Raw genomic sequence first — 17783 nt, forward strand, 5'->3', positions numbered from 1 at the left:
GTAATAGGAGATTGGATGTACGCAACCTTACTTTTACTATAGTGCAAAAAGAATTTGAACTAATTGACACAAGAGGCTCTATTAAGAAATACAAAATTACTTACATGATTGTATAATTGTCATGTTTGATTGGCTTAAGTCTCATTTGCATGCATTGAATTTTTTTTGGCTCTTTACTCGTAAAAATTAAACCCTGTTGTGTTTTGTTCTTAATAATTGTGTAACTGTTGTCTGTTATTGCATGTGATGAAGCCATTTAGAACTTAGCTGATTCTTTTCCCCCTTTTCCTCAACAATAATTGAAATCACAAGATTGCCATTCATGGTACATCCTCTTCAATTGGACAATCTTATGATAGAAGCTGCTGCAATCTGAGAGCATTTCTTACGGCTGCAAGTGAGGTAGTGACTCAGCCTTTAACTTTGCGGCTGGAGCTAGTCATTTATCTCTTTCGAAGTTTGACTCTAAAATTTCTAAGACTATATTGTCTGTGTATGTTGAAACTAGGTTGGAGTATGTGTTATTCTTTTATTGTTACCTTAGTAATGAGAAAGCCTATACCACTCTTAGATTTTAAGAATGTGCTCGTACTAGCGCGTGTTGTGCACACACTAAACAGACTAGCATGTCAGCATGTGGATCACATAATGACATATGCTAAGGGGAGCATATGTTTTCAAAAACATGGTATTGACATGCGAACTGAAAAAAAGCCTCTTTAGACCTTAAACCTCTCTAATAGGCATCCTTTCATCCTTTTACACTGGTCAGGAAAGTGAAATTTTCTTTCCTTATCCGCTCTCCAACCCCAACCTTACCTTGAACGTAGAAATCAAAACTTCAACTTTTCAGATGTATCAAATGTTTTGGTGTTGCTTCAATTTGTTGAGATTGGCCATACTCGAATTATGTTTGTCAACCACTCTTGATACGTCTATTCCTTCATCTAATAGTTAGCAACACAAAAGAACATAATTAAATTGTGCAATTAGACATTTATTTGACATGTTTACCTAATTTGTATAAATCAGATTAGAGCAGAACATAATGGAACGGAAAGATTTCCAAAGCAAGAGTCCAAGAGTATGTAGTGAACCACTTTGGTTTGTAAGCTGTCTGGAAGAAATCATTGGGCTCGCCCTAACTCGATCTAGCGGTTTCTAATCAAGATGAGTGAGCAAGAAACAGTTGCCAAAAAAAAAAAAAAGAAAAAAAAAAAAAAAAAAAAAAATATTTGTTTTTTTCTTCTAGTCATTTTACTGAATTTGGTATTTCATTAAGCAAATGCAATATGGCATAGGAGTTCTTTCTTCGGATTTTTCAATCTTCTCATGTCCCTTAATTTGGGAAGATCTCTTTAACTCTATGTGGCTTGGCACATATGTAGCTCATTTCTTCTAGTAGGTATTTTTACTACTAATCCTTTTATTGCTTTTGTTTGGCTGTTATAAAATAAAGTTATTCCTAATTCTTGCCCCTACCATGATACGTAGTATTTATGTTTGAGGCTATATTTTAGCTAATATATGGGTATTAAGGTCTATGGAAGATTAATGTTTCTATTGAGATTCACTTTTGAGGATTTAATCTATGAAGCACGAATACTTTTGGGACTTGAGGTTTCTTGATTCCGAAATCCTTGACACTATTTTTAGATAGAGAGAAATGGAGGGAAAGGAAGAGAAGAGAAAAGGAGGGATGCATCCTTCCCCTTCAATGCTAGTTTAACTACTAAAGTCATGAGAATTATGAATGCCATAGAATCATAGATATACGCATGAATTTCAGGTTCCTGATGCAAACAAAGGGTAAAGAACTCAATGTTAAAGCTCTAAAGATACTTTTGCACTCTTATTAGAGCACTTGCTGAAATTATTTTCTTACAGAAATTTTAGGCTCAATTTAGCACAAAACTGAACTCCAACTCCAACCAACAAAATACTCTGTCAAATCAATGTACTCCGTATATTATAACTGTTATTTGTTCATCAGAACTTACTCTTAATCAAGCTCAACTAATTAGCTCATTGAGTCAAGCCAGCCGATTGATCCAAATTCTTGTAGCTCACTAGAAAATTAGACTTTTCATCACCCTTACTTTTATTTAAAATCGTAAATTCCTAGATAATAATTTTACTAGTCTTAAAGTCACAAGGAGGCCGTAATGTAAAAACGTAGAGAATACAGGCGGCACCATCTAAAACTATGAGTATAAATTTAAATTTTGAAGCTATATGTATGTATTGCATGATCAAGCTATTGGTATGCAATAATACCTTGAACAAAAAATCGGTGGATGAATGAAATCATGAACGAAGGTACCAATTTGTGTTTGTTGATATTTTTTGCCCCTTTTGACTGGAAAATCCTATTGATATGATGACTTTATGCTATCAAGATACAAGCTAAGATTTGCATGGCCTCTTGCTTTTCTTTTTACTGATGATCACTCTCCACTTTGTTTATCTTCTCACCTTTTTTAGATTCACAAAATAAATGGATCTTATGTGAATTATAATCAGAAAAGATTTTTTTTGTGGGGCGACACGTAAGTTAATTGTATTAGTGTTTATTAACCACGCCATTAGATCAAATTCCTATGATATTAACATGAAATGATGTTAAATCCTAAGATTAACATGTTAAAAACCTTTGATTATATAGTACAACTCTGCTGCAATTTGTGACTTGCTTTAGTTGAACATACTTGATGTTGAAACTACTTTTTCTGGCATGGCATGGTTGACATTTGATTACAAATGTTTCTCTATGGGATTATTTTTTAAGTCCTTTTCACTCTTTTTTTATTATTTTTAATTACTACTCCCTCTGTTTTTAAATACTTGTTTCATTTTTTATTTTCGGCCGTTTTTAAATATTTGCTCTATTTCCTTAAGCTTTTATAATATTTAATTAATTTCTCTCAACTAGTGGACCCAACATAAATTATATTTTATTAATTTCGTGTTCACTCTCCTTACAATCTTTCAACTACTTTTGTTTTTTACAATTTATATTCTTCCACTAACACCACTACCTCCATATTTTATTACTTTCTCCAATTTTTGCTAAAACTCCGCGCATGAAGAAATGGAGCAAGTATTTAAAAATGGAGGGAGTATTTTCTTTTAAGGTAGGGATGGTGTGGGAAGATGTTTGAAGATATTCAGAAAGATAGAATAAAAGGGTTAATTTTGCAAGGTTACTTTTTTTTTTTTAGTGGATTTATATTTTGCAAAGATTTGTATGAGATTATAAGATACTCCCTTTAATTTCATAGCTCCTTGTACAAAAATAGCAAGCTGAGGAGAGGATGAGAGATGTGAAGTAAAATTCTTATCTTATCTACGAGTATTAATCAATTACTTGACCTAAACTCAAATTGTTTTTTAAATTATGAACTAAATATTTATGTTGTTAGCATGAACAGTATATATTCATATTCAATATGGTAACTAAATAGAAAGTGTAAAAAATAGTGTGAAATGGACTTAGTATTATATTTTTTTTTATTTTTTTTTTTTAAGGGTGAGGTGTAGGAGGCGCAACAACTACAAATTAGATATTGGATAGATCCGCCCTTCAAATTTGTCACCAGAATCCTCCATTTTGCTTGTGCATTTGTTAGATGCTGCTAATAGCAAACCACGATAGGGGGGGCCAATGTTTAGAGCTATATATCTATAGCGATTAGTATAATCAAGTGTTGGTCAAGTAGTAAGGAAAGATTCTTCCAACCTGAGTTTTTTTTTTTTTTTTTTTTGGGTAAGGAGAAGGGTTGGAACCTCTCATAAGTCTTCCCGGCTCGGATTAACGGGCTAGGCACTTTGGAAGTGGGGGGGAGAGTAAGGGAATCTTCACCCCAAAGTGCCTCTAATCCCACAACCTCTTGGTTGTGAGATGCAAACTTGCTTGGTCTTTCAACCATGAGATTAGAGATTCAATCCCTATTAAGAATACTCACAAGTTTTTCCTACTTACCAAAAGATATGAAGTATCTATGACAGATAGTGAAAAAGATTGGGCCATTGCTCAATTTCACCATTTTGTACTTGTGATTGGGCCATTGATAATTTATAATAATGTTTTAAAAAATGCAAAGAATGAGGAGACTCTTGAATCTGATTCCAAACTTTGTCATTCAAAACTACTCGAATGTCTTAAAGCTATCATACAGATCATAGTATCAAATGTACTAAAATTGGAGTTTAAGGGCTTCGCGCAGTCACGCTTGTAGTTTAGGGATGCGACGACTAGCACCAACTCCCTTATCATTGTGTGCCAATAATTAGCAGCCTAATATGTTGGTCGATTATTTTATGATACACAAATTGCTCAAGTTTTAAGATGTAAAAGTAATCTATTTAGTTAGTCATTAACTACAAAGTACCAAAGTTGATCACCTAGTGAATTCTAACAAATTTAACTTTGAAAGTGTATACCTAAGGCAATTATTATCGAGAAATTGTTATCCAATTATTTTATTTTTATTTGTTTTTGTTTTTGTTTTTTTAATTGAGAGCAACCTGCATGTCATTTCGAAACACTACCACTACAACTATCAATGGAGAAGACTTTCCTCCTTGATTGATATGGCCGTCGTTTCATTATATCATTCATCTTGAAGATGGCTCTTGCACCTATTATAGAGGTCATAGAAGTTTCATTTCATTCTCGTAGTCTACATTTAATTAATTGCGCATTGTTTCATTTCTATTATATCAACGTAACATCATTTTTACATTTGTACATGGTATATATAATAGTCATCATACATAACACAATTATAAATACCTAGAAAAAGTTAAGATAAAAAAATCGGTTTTCTATTGTTCCATAGATGAGGTACTATAGCGGAGCCCACTCGAATGAAATTACAATTTGCCCTCCCTCTCACATTAGCTCAGACTCTTTTTTTTTTTTTTTGTATACTTCTAACACCATTTGGCAAGCTACTGTAATTTTTATTTACTTACCTAGTCATTGATTTTATCTAGATTCATAGATCATCTATAAGCCCTATGATATATAGTTAATTGAAGCTCAATCTCAATGATAAAGACTTGAAGGTGGTCAAATTTTGATTGGATTGCCTTCATTAGATGCCCTAAAAATATCATCACTTTCATCATTATACATTAGTAGAATCTAATCTCATCAAGCTCTCATATCATATAATCCGTATGTTCTACCCCACAATCCACCTTCACTTGTTGGTCACCATATTTTGGCAATCACGTATAATATGAAATCACAATGAAAATGTTTCCCATGACTTAAATAAAGCTGAAAATTTGCACCTTTTTTAATTTTTGGGGGTCTAAAGTTGTGGGAGTACCTCTTTGGCATCTCTAATTGCTTCGAGTAATATCCCCCAAGTTGGCACCTCCCTCTCCTAAATCATTCATTCAATCGTGGGATGATGGATGATAGAATTGGATGAAAATTCTTGTAAAATTATGTTTTACTAAGTAAAAATAAAAGGTTTAATTTGGTGTAGAAAGAGTAAATGACAGGATGATATAGACGAGATTTGATTTTAAGTCTTGTATCATCTATGAGACTTTAAAAAAAATAAACTAATTGGCCACCACATATAAAAATGAATAAAATAAAATAGTCTTAATACTTCCTTTGTCTCTTAATATTCATCTTATTTTTCTTTTTATTTGTTCCTTTGTGTTTGTCTCATATTACAAATTATTATAGACGGCTATAACTTTACTCTTACACCCACTACTTTCCTTTTTCAATGACTAATCGAAATTATAAAGTAATCTCACCTTAACGGGATAAACAAAAGGGAACGAACGGGAATTACAGCTAAAGAGATAAGAAAACACTTTTGAAGAATCTTCCATATAGTTGGCTTTGAACGAATATTCTCCAATCGTACGTTTATTTTCTTGCTAAGTATGAATATGCTGGTGTTTCTGACGTACCAAATTAGTGGGTAACACATCAAAAGTGCCCATTTGTGCTCATCTAGAATTAATTGGTAAAGCTCAAATCAAGGCAGTTTTTTGCATGTTTTCAATTCAACTTTAGCACTTGATAAGTGAACTCTTTTCAGTCAATTTATTGGTTAGTTAAACTATTTTCTTTCCTTGATTTGTCTTTGTCAAAGCTTAAGGCCATGCAATTTTACCTTATGTAAAGATGTAAATTAGCTTTCTAATAAGCCTATTTACTTCATGCATCATGCAAGATATGGGAATAGACAATGATGTGGGAATCTTTCATAAGAAAGTTTAGCACATTGATAAGATTGATTGGTTGTATTATTTTTAACGGTGAAATACTTACGGGTGTTACAATTAACACTTATTCAAAGAAAATAATGAGAAGTATGAAAATATGTGGATATGACCCAATGCGTTTATTTTTTTTATTCAATATATAATGATAACAAAAAAATATTTGCTACAAACACATGTTTTACTTATTACAATCAAAGTCCAACTGCAAAATAATATGGGGGAAAAGCTGTAAATACTGGAGGAGAAAAAAAAAAATTAATCCTCTAACACGCTAAAGCCAAATACACGACATTTTAAAAATTGATACATTCCAACAACAATTTGATTACTCGAACTCAATAGGCAAACAATAATTCAAAATTTTATATTGCGATGATTAATTTAAATTTTCCTTACACGTTATTTGTTGGCGAATATTTCATTGATTGGATATTTGGATGTATAATTGACAAATGACAAATATATACGCATAATGATGATATTCAAGAAATAATTGCTTCTACACATGAAGTCCCTGGAACCATTGTCTTAGCAAAGAGCAACACTTCCAACAAGATCTTAGCTCATGGGCTTATATGTTTGGGAAGGTTTGCGATCCAAATATTCGCTCCCATTATTTTCAATGGCTATGTAATGGTTGTTTGAAATATATTCCACAATTTTCTCATGTGATCTCAATTTCCTTTTGAAAACTCATTTGTACACTTCCAAAACAGACCCTATAATCACTCAAATGCGCGAACAATTCCAAAAAAAAAAAAAAAAAAGACGCAAAAAGATACGAGTATTCTGTAGGCCAAAACTGGACGAAGCCGTTAGGACTAGATTACAATAAGGAAATGAGCCAACTGGTCTGACTATGCTAGTCCAAATCCAGCTAAGGCCTTGATGAAACATGCTTGGTGCCTACACCTAGCCCTGTAAGATTAATTTTACATTTCATCCTAATAGAGAAAGTAGCAGGGAGAAATTCAAGGAACCCACGCCTATATGTTACAAGAGCGAACACTGAATCGCTAGTCTGTTCTTTAATCTCAAGCGTACACATATACTATGAATGTAAAAAGAAGTTTTTTGGCTATATGTAATCCTTTGTTTCGACTAGACAAGCAACCAAATACAAAGGTTAAAATGAGCAAGAGAACAGTAAGGAGGGGTATAATTTACATGCATCACCATCGTGTGAGTACTTAACATTAAGGCTTCTTATGTAAGGGCAACATGAGGCAACTATATGTCAAGTCCATATGGTGAACATTGGTAAAATTAAGCAACTCAACATACAGCAGTTCCACTTCCACCGTGTCTCCAGACATCATTGTTAGCTCCAGGACCATGATACATCGAATTGAACAACACAAGGAGAACACTTAGTCAGCTCCAGTATTATCCACTGCTTTCTTGTATTCGGGCTTAAGCTCATAAGTACCTTGATTCGTTCCTCTTTTGTTGTATACACATAGCTCATTCAAAATTTCTTTCAAAAATTGCTGAAGGAAAAAAAAAAAAAGACAAGTCAGATTATAAAACTAGATAACTTGATTTTGATCCAAACCAACTAGAAAAACAATATGACTGTTACTGATTGATTTTTTATACAAACTTACACTATTCCTAAAACCCAAACCTAAGTTAAAAATGTTATCATCCCATTCCCACATGCCAACTCCTCTCTAGTCTCTACATGATATGCCAACACACCCTCAGTGATGTAACTTCAATACACTTTTAACACACACAACCCCCTCCTCCCCCACAAACACAAACACAAAAAAAAAAAAAAAAAAAAAAAAAAAAAAAAAAAAAAAAAAAAAAAAACCCTCCAAATTTACATGAAAAAGACTTGGCAACTTATTTATACCATTTGATCGCTTAATTGATTACACCAATGACCAACCTATGATACTCAGTATCTTGTAGGTATTTTGTACTTCGAATATGAAAGATAGATGAACCTTTAAAAATTAAAAAAAATTAAAAAAAAAACTTCCAAATTAATCTAGACAATGAGTACCGTATAGAGACTAGTAATTATATTCAATTACATTTATAACCAATGGTTAGTCTAAAATGTACTCCTAATTAATCCATTCATCTCCGTTTGATCTAGTCTTTGAATACTTAACAATTTCATTCAATTAAATTTTTTAACAAAAAAAAACATATTACGGTAACATGCAATCCCCTGGGACATCTAACCCATGCCAATAAGGTAATGACTACTTTGAATAGCATAATCATCAAAAGCCAAATATGGCCCTATTGAATTAAACCAAAATGGAAGTAAATAACCCACCACCCGAATGTGACCCAAACTAAATCAATGCGAGCCAAATGACCTATTTGACACCCCTACTCTGAAAGACCTCGGCATAGATACTGCTTAGTGCTCATCTTTGCGGGTTTTCTAGTGACATAAAATTAATGGGGATGGGGGCCTTTGCATAATTAAACTAGAAAGAAGCTTACAGCAGGTTGATCTGTTTCTTGGACCAATTGCTTTAGTGCCCAGTTAGGCTTCCTTTCAAATAACTTAAACATGATGTCCTCCAGTTCTCCACGATCCCTTCTGGTTCTCTTCATCTCTACTGGCTTAACTGGTGCTGTCTTTTTCTTCTCCTATAAAATATCAAGAAAAACATAGTACTGTGATTTTTTCTAGAATTCAGATGAGGATTACTTAAGTAGCCAATCTTATGAGAATCACACATTCACACTTTGTGAACTATGCATGTGAATGATGTGATTCCAACATGTTGGTTTTCATGAAAGAATAACGACATGAGGTAAACAAAGGTACAAAACCAACAGTATAAGCCAGCCAGGGCAGGCACCCAAGATGACGTAAACCAACCACCTCACCAGAGTGAGATAGACACTAGATGGTAGCCTAAAAAAAGGGTTTTGCAGCTTTGAATAACCCTCCCTCGGCTCCCAAAAACCACTAAAACAAGAAGATGTTACCTTGTTCACACAAAGCAATAAGCTCAAACACATTTCAACAGGGCCTTTAAATGGTGAACCCTTTGGACATGCTGACATGCACAAGGTAGAAATAAAAGGCAGAACTGGGTAAAGATGGGGGAATGTATTGAGGAACTATATCTCCCTGTTAGGTGGTGCCATGGTGGCATCGTGGCGGTTCATGAAGATAAGTATGAAGCTAGCCTCTGAAAACCTATGCCTTCAGGTAAATCATTGAGATGTATATAGTTCTACTTATAGAAAAGAAAATGCGAAGAATATTAATAGTCAAAAGTGTGTGGCAAGCATGAAAGCAATTGTTGCAATTCAAGGAAATGGGACGAGTATATAAAATATTGACATTTGACTCATTCGAGCCACTCAGGCATATTTGATTATATACTAACCAATCTTTCGATAAGTTATAATTCGAAACCTGAACTACGGGCAAGATACTGATGAGACAATGGTTATGATAACCATTAGGCAAAAAGAGAGAGGAAGAGCATCGTAAAATAATTCAAGGCCCTGCATCTCAAAAAGAATCTCATGGCTGACTTAGGCATGTGTTTTACAAAATCTAGTTACATGCACTAATGTAAATGCAAATTATCTGAGTTAGATGATGAGAGGGGAACAAAAAAAATTAAAAAAAAATTAAAAAAAAAAAATGTTTTGAAAGAAATGAAAAGGTATAGACGTAATGGAGAGTCAAAATGGGAAAAAGTTGGAAGTTTTTCTTGTACCAACCAAGGATAGTAATGTGGAAATTTCTTTAGGAAGGAGGGGGTAGTAATCAAAACAATATTTACTACAAGGAATTATAGAGGAAACTAATATAAAAATGTGATACTAAGTATTGTTTGGAAAGTACAAATGAGTTGTACAGCTTGCATTTAACAATCAAAATTTCAACATGAGCAACAAGATCAATATTCTAAACAATGTAGTAGATACAATTAAAAAAATTATAAATAAAATATCAACAACCAATAAAAGGACCAAACACAGAAAGAAATGAGGTTACCATATAGATATGCAGCAAAGCATCATAAACAGAGAGAATTAATGAGAGAGCACAATAATGCAATCGTACCTTAGAAGTAGTACCAAGTCCAAACAACCCAGGCATAGGCCGCATGTGTACACCACGGTCATTATCAATCACCTGTTTAAGATGTCAAGGAACCATGCAAAGTTTAGTCTCCCCATAATCAAATAAAACTTCCAGCAAAAGATTGGGAATGCAAAGGAAATGAACAAAAAGGGAGACAGACAGTTATTAACACAAATGCCTTACCTGAATCTGTCTGTTCTTAATCATGGACTTATTTGTCCTTTCACGGCACAATCTTCCATACTCCTCAAAATTTTCATTATGGGGCTTCATGTCAAATTTATGCTCAACTTTGCCTTCCACCGCAACCTTACCTACAGGAGCGAATATTACAATAACACAGGCAACCCACAAATAAAGAGAGGTCTAAGAGCAATAAGAATATGGAAAGGTCTGAATACAGAGTCTTAAAAAAGGTAGCAAAACAAATTTAGGAAGATATGTAGGTTACAACATCAGCAAAGTGATGGTCTTACTAATTTAGAAGTGGTAAAATTGTAATTATAGTCTTATGCATAGTAATAATAGCTACTAGATAATCATGGATCATATTACCAGAGCAAAAACCTAAGCAATGAAGCAATCGACAATATAGACTAAAGTTATTCACCTGTCACTAGAAATCCCTGAATTTACATGGAAATTAAATTACTTAAAAACACTTACCTGAACTCTTAGCCTTGAGTTTTGAACTAAGATTATAAGCCTTGAACTTGATTCGTCTTAACTTATAAGCTCTAAACGACCCTTATATGCATATCAGCCTTGAACTAAACTTCAATTTGAACTTATATGAACTTGTTATCCGTCAATTTATCTAACTCTATTAGGTAAAAAATCAACCTTATCAAATATTATCAATTTATCTGCCCTGATTCCTATACTGAACTATATATGTGAAAAGTTTCATTATACTTACCAGAACAAAAATTAAAAAGGGTGTCCAAGGAAAGAATATTACATTGTGTGCAAGCAAATATTGGTGACAAGTGCACAATGATCAACAAATAGTCACCTCGATAAATGAGAATCGCACTAGCCTAATGCAACCAAAAAAGATGTTCTTTTCTCTTTTTTCCTTCTATATACTCTTAATTTTCTTTAGGGATAGGGGGTATAGGCAGAAGTGCTAATAAATACAAACAAAGATTTAGAGATGGAACGAAGAAAACTCATGAGCATTACTTAATGGGTTGCTTCTAATTGAAGACTACCTAATTTTCCTATACCAGCATACCAAATGTTAGGTTCTTTGTACTGATTCATGAATTCCTAGCATCCCAAAATTTGTGGTTATGCAATCAAGTACTCGTACTAAGTACTAAAACCCTTATGGCCTTTTGCATAACCCTATGAATGAATGGTCCAAAAACAACAAAACGGGAAACCTACACCTTAAAGATGTAACTGTTATTAGAGTAAACATAGAGCCCCCCTCCCCCCTTCAAATTGTTTATCCACAACTTAACATTAATAAAGTTTACCTTCCCTGGTAAGGTAAATAAGATTACCTTTCCCTAGTCATTAAACATGGTGCAGACTGCAGAGTCTGAGGTGATGTTGCAACATAGGATTTAAAAAAAGTTCTGATATAGCTTTCAATCCCTCAGTTTAAGTTACTATCCGAAGATCTAGGAGACAGAGGGATGGTTAGTCCCTCCATCTTCTCCCAAGTGATGGGGGTTCGCTTCCTCATCCCCCCATTCCTGTGAATTAAAAAAGTTACTATCCAATATAACCCTATGGATCAACAGAGGAACAAAGGCAAACTCCCATAAATTAATCAGAGCAGAAATTGATACTTAAATAAATAGAACAAAAGCAGAAAACACGAAATTAAAGAGAGGATGCAACAGCACAAGTGCTGAAAGAATCAAAAAGAAAGAGAAAGTGAACCATTCTATTAAACCTCACCTTGACTCTCCGAGAAAATACTCATGGGAACGAAGTCCTTAAACATATTTAAGGAGTAGCTCCTTGGACCCATGTCGGAGCCATTCATCTCCATAGTGAACTGCTCAACATTGATGCAAATGCAAACAAATTATTATGTCATTCACATAAGAAGCCATTACATAAAAGGCATATCCAACAATAACTGAACTCTAACAATATTACTTAGCTAAACACAACCTCCTACCACGAAAGCAAGAACAACCACCACCCAACCACTCTCTATGTTTCCAACGATTCCCAAAACTCTCATCACTATCTCAATTACAGCCATGCTTATAAAGTAAGTAAAGGATGAACCCAGTACACTTCTCCTCACATCTTTTCTGAAAGATCACTCTGCTCAATCTGTTTCAATTGTCAAAATGTAACTTCTAACCTAAAAAGTTGATTTCTTTAATGTTACAAAGATATACTATATTGCAAAAAGCTCTTATAATATATACGAAGTACAAAATTAGACATTTTCACAACTACAATCACTCAAAACCAAAATAAAATATCCAAACCATAGTCAATTTCATATATCAAACCTAATTAATTTCATCCCATACACAATCCATCCTATCCTAACTCAATCAACTAAAAACCCTTAATCAATCAAAACCCAACCAATTTCTAGATTAATTCAGAACAACAAAACCTCAATTAAAACCTAAAAATCAACTTCAAACAATTGTAACAGCATAAAGCTTAAACCTTTACAACAAATTCAGCTCAACAAAAAAGGAAGAGATAGAAATTAAACCTCAACGGCAGAAGGATCATCGGGTCGAAGAGGATCGAGCGAGAGAACAACCTTAGCGACGGGTTGAGGGTCGGAAGATGAAGCGCGTGATTGCCACGACTTAGAAATTACAAGTGGGCATTTCATCAACCAAACCGATCTTTCAGCCTTTCCAGTATCAACTATGCCATTGTTAATCTCACTGTTTTCTTCCTCCATATCTATGTTTATTCAAGCTTTCTGTAATAATTACGAAAATGGAGTTTTTGTTCTGGTTGAAGAAGTAGAAAGTGATTTTTAGTTTTTTGCTCTGGTGATTTTTCTCTCTCCTGAATTTCGGCAGTTTGGGTGAAGAGACTTGAGTCAGAATTCAGAAAAGAGTTGGACTGGTTTTTTTTGTTGATCTTTTTGGTTCTGTATTTGGGAATTGGGGCTTTCTAGCTACGGAGTTTTGATTTGTGCAACAGCTGTCCATCCGCTGTATGAGTTGGGTTTAGTTCGGGTCAATGTAGATTTGGTCGTCCACTACAATTTGAGTTGGGTTTAAGATAGGGTGAATGTTGATTTAAATGCTTGGATTGGGTCACGTAGGGTTAATAAAGTTAATGGACTTGTCTATTCTGGTTGTATTTAGATTGGGTACGGCCATGATCAAATCGATTGGTTCATACATCTTACTAGGTTTGTGTTGGGGTTCGAGTCAGACATGTTCAAGTCGGTTCAATTCGAAATAAAGTTGACTTGTTTCGACTATAATATGGACTCTATTCAAATTTGGTACGATTTAGGTCAATACTTTAAGTCGGATTATCTTTAGGTCGGGTTATTTCTAGGTTGGGTTTGGATTTCAATTTTCTAGGTTAATTAGGGTTGGATTGATTTTAGATCGAGTCATAATTACTCGGCTTAGGTCACCATTTTCTCAAGTTCAAACAAGGTCGTGATTGAACTTGGGTTAATTTATCCCGAATTATTAGTTTTGGACATGTTTGAATTCATTGTGTATTTGGAGACTCCAAACTTGCAAGGGAAAAAAAAATCTGGATCCGCTACTTTAGTTTTCAACCCCAAAACTCTTTTAGAAATCTAGCAATGTGGTTTGTACTATAGTTTTTGACTTATTGTTGCGAATTGAACAAATAGAACTATAGAAGGCAGTTAACATCAAGTATACAACAAATTAAATTACCAAATTTTCTACAATGTTGCATCTATAATATTATTAAGACGCAAAGGGATAACATGGTGACGACATGTGTCACTCTTATGTCATAATGCGATTTATGACATAGCGCCACGTAAATAATGACATAACAACGCATAGTATAAGTATTTGTACCATATTTAAACTCTTACACCCCTTGAAATTTCCATCTTTTATTACCATTATTGTCCCATCAAGTGGACAATTATTTCATGTTGATTCACCAAAAATAAAATTTCCTTTTACTTTATTTTATTTCTTGCTTTTATTCCACAATAATGTCATTTTATTACTTAATTAACATTCATTCATGTAAATTATAAAAAACTTGAGGTTATTTTTTCATTTTGTTTTTAAACAAAATTCGGGGCATCGCCCGGGCCACAAACTAGTTAAAACATAATAGCATAAAAAAAGAAAGAAATGCATGACATGTTGCAAACTCCTCCTCAGTCCTCACCATATTGTCTAATATGAATTTTTTTCCTGCTTTTTAATAAAGATAGAAGTTTAACCACTTGGTAAGTCTCAAGATTGAGCTTTCATGCATAAGAGCTAATTTTTTATTTATTTTTTTGGAAAAATTGACACCAAGGGTCCCAATTATTTGCAATCTTCTTTTAAAGGTACTTATTTTCAATTAATTCAAAACGATCCCAACTATGAGGGGTTTCTTCCCAAATCGGTCCTTAACCAGTTATGATCGGTTATTAATGCCAAGTGTCGTGCTGTAAGTGGTTAGATGTTTCAATTGACACTTTATAAACTTTACTTTGACTTCTTTTTTTTTACTAGCTATTTTTCCTATTCATTGTTTAAATTATTGTTATCGCAGGGTGATTCGTACTTATAATACAACATATTCATGTGTTATTTTGTTAGGTTCGTTGTTATGTATATTTCAAAATATCAACTTTTTATGATTTTTACTTATTAATTAAAATATGATAATAAGTGTTGGAGTTGAAAGTACAAGCCTCTAATAAAGCTCAATTGTTCTCTTGAGATTAGGTAGTGTGAATTTGTTTTAGATTTTTTTTATGTTGGAACCTTATTAGGTTTTGTTTTTTGACACACAACCTTATTTTTTAATCTTACTACGTATTAGTGTTTTTGCAATGGAAAGAGAGAGTTATGTTTTTATTCCAGTTGGCCTTTTCTTTTGCATGCATTCAAACTAATCATATGGAAAGGATGAAAAAGAAAAGCTTCTAATATCAGAAAATCTGATCTATCAAAATCAAGTAAGTGTAAGTCTTTATCAACTAGACAAATCAATCAGGTAGAATTTGGCTTATTTTTTTTAGGTACGGAAAAGGTGTCCTATCGAACTAAAACCTCTAACACATAAATATAAGATTTGGTTCAAAATAGAAATTGTGAATTAATTTGTGACCGAATGAATGGTACGTAATAAACCACTCCATAATTGATTGAATAATACAAAATCAAATAATTAATTACAAGTACTTGATTAAATTATACAAGTACTAGTGTATTATACTCAATCTAATATCATATCACTAATAAATAAAGTCAGTCTCGCAATCAGGCCACGAGACAGCGACACTTGGCATTCCAATTTTTCGCCAAGTGTCGCGCCACTAGTGTATTATACTCAATCTAATATCATATCACTAATAAATAAAACCAGTCTCGCTGTCAGGCCACGAGACAACGATACTTGGCATTCCAATTTTTCGCCAAGTGTCGCGCCACACAAGCAACAAATAGGTATTATTGTAACACATATGATGCTAAGTAAACGACTTTTGGATATAATTTTTAAGATAAAAATATTGTATAGAGTTTTATAATCGATATAATTCTAATATTTCATATATACAAATTTTATCATAACTTTTAATAAATATCCTATGACTAGATTCTATTTTTATCATTAAATTCGTTTTAAAAAGTTCTTTAAAGTAAGATTCATTTATAATATATTTAATTTTTTTAAAAAAATAGAGAATGTAAAAATAAGTTCTAATCAGTAAAAATAATTTTAGCTAGTTTGCTAAAAATGCTTTCATTTCAGTAAAAGTAATTTAAGTTTAATAAAAATTATTTCAAGTCAATAATAACATGTATAGTTATTTACAAATAAAACTACAAAAAGTAAACTATTATATAAATAAACAATATGATATTGTATGCTTAAATATTCTGCATTATCAAAAAGGATTATAGGACCGTATTTAACAATTCAAACCAAAAAGTTTATCGTAAAATTATATATATATATATATATATATATATATATATATATATATATATATATATATATATATATAAAGGGGAGTTTTTTCCCGAGTTTTTAGAGTGCCACGTAGGATTTTAATTTCTTAAAAATTATTAGAGCGCCACTTAGGATTAATATTTTTAAAACGCTACAATCGATTTATGCCACGTAAGATTAGTTTTTTTAAAGCGTTACGTAGAATTATAATAAAAAAAAGCACCACATAGGATTAATAATTTTAAAACGCCACAATAGGATTATGCCACGTAAGATTAATTTTAGAGCGCACATAGAAAAATGTTATATTTTAGCCAATGGAAAAAAAAGAATTGCAATTTATTTTAGATCAACAAAAGTTTATATTAATTATCGGCTGATACATACACACGTAAACACTGACTGAGTAACTCCTGATCGATTGAATAACCCTTGACCAACCAAGTAACTCCTGACTAAGTAATCCCTACCGCACGGTGTGACCAGCCACATATTAAACTTTGTGAAATCAAATATCATCTTTTTATTCTACAAGACTGCCATAAGACCAGTGTTGCTCTATAGTACATAGTGTTGGGTTTCTAAAAAGGAGCACACTAAAAAGATGGAGGTTACGGAGATGCGAATGTTAAGGTGGATATGCGGGAACACTCTAAGAGATAGAATCAGAAATGAGGTTATTCGCAAGAAGGTAGGTGTGGCAGGCATTGCAGATAAACTAAGAGAAAATCGTCTGCGTTGGTTTGGGCATGTAACACGGAGACTCGAGTGTGCACTGGTACGAAGAGTGGAAGAGTGGGACCATAGAGGAGTTAAACGAGGGAGAGGGAGACCGAAAATGACTTGGTTGGAAAGAGTTCGGAAGGATATAAAGTATATGGATTATAAGGGATGGAGGAGGAGGATCTTTGTTTTTTACACGGAATAATCGAATTTGGTTCATGTAGCCGACCCCACTTATGGGATTAAGGCTTTAATTAATTAATATATTACGAATTTTATATAAATATGAGAAACAAATTTAATAATTCATTTTATAATAAAAATTCAAAGCAAGCGAATATCACAAAGTTTATTAGATACTTTATATTAACATCATTATCCTTATAAAAAAAATATCTAAAAACCTTTGAAAATATCAGCAAATTCAGCTTGCGTAAACAAAACCATTTCCCAACCCCCCTTAACCCCACCTCATAATCTCTCCCCAATCACACACCATTGATTAATTCAACTCAACACGTGTCAAAATCACACCGGCTTAACATCCCAATCTTCTCGGTCTCATCAACCCATCATATAACACCACACAATA

The 17783-nt window shown here is 33.1% G+C and overlaps 1 protein-coding gene across 1 annotated transcript; it reads right to left on the reverse strand.

Annotated features, from left to right (window-relative positions):
- Window positions 1–7064: 7064 nt before the first annotated feature.
- LOC110723310 (general transcription factor IIF subunit 2-like) lies at window positions 7065–13446 on the reverse strand. The gene is made up of 6 exons (XM_021902660.1): window positions 13044–13446; window positions 12257–12356; window positions 10526–10656; window positions 10322–10393; window positions 8731–8880; window positions 7065–7751 (listed from the first exon to the last, which is right to left on the reverse strand). Exons 1-6 carry the CDS (start codon window positions 13239–13241, stop codon window positions 7632–7634), a joined length of 771 nt encoding a protein of 256 aa, XP_021758352.1. The 5' UTR covers window positions 13242–13446; the 3' UTR covers window positions 7065–7631.
- Between the last annotated feature and the right edge of the window lie 4337 nt (window positions 13447–17783).

This window comes from Chenopodium quinoa, unplaced genomic scaffold (genome assembly GCF_001683475.1).
Source record: "Chenopodium quinoa cultivar QQ74 unplaced genomic scaffold, ASM168347v1, whole genome shotgun sequence".
NCBI lineage: Eukaryota > Viridiplantae > Streptophyta > Magnoliopsida > Caryophyllales > Amaranthaceae > Chenopodium > Chenopodium quinoa.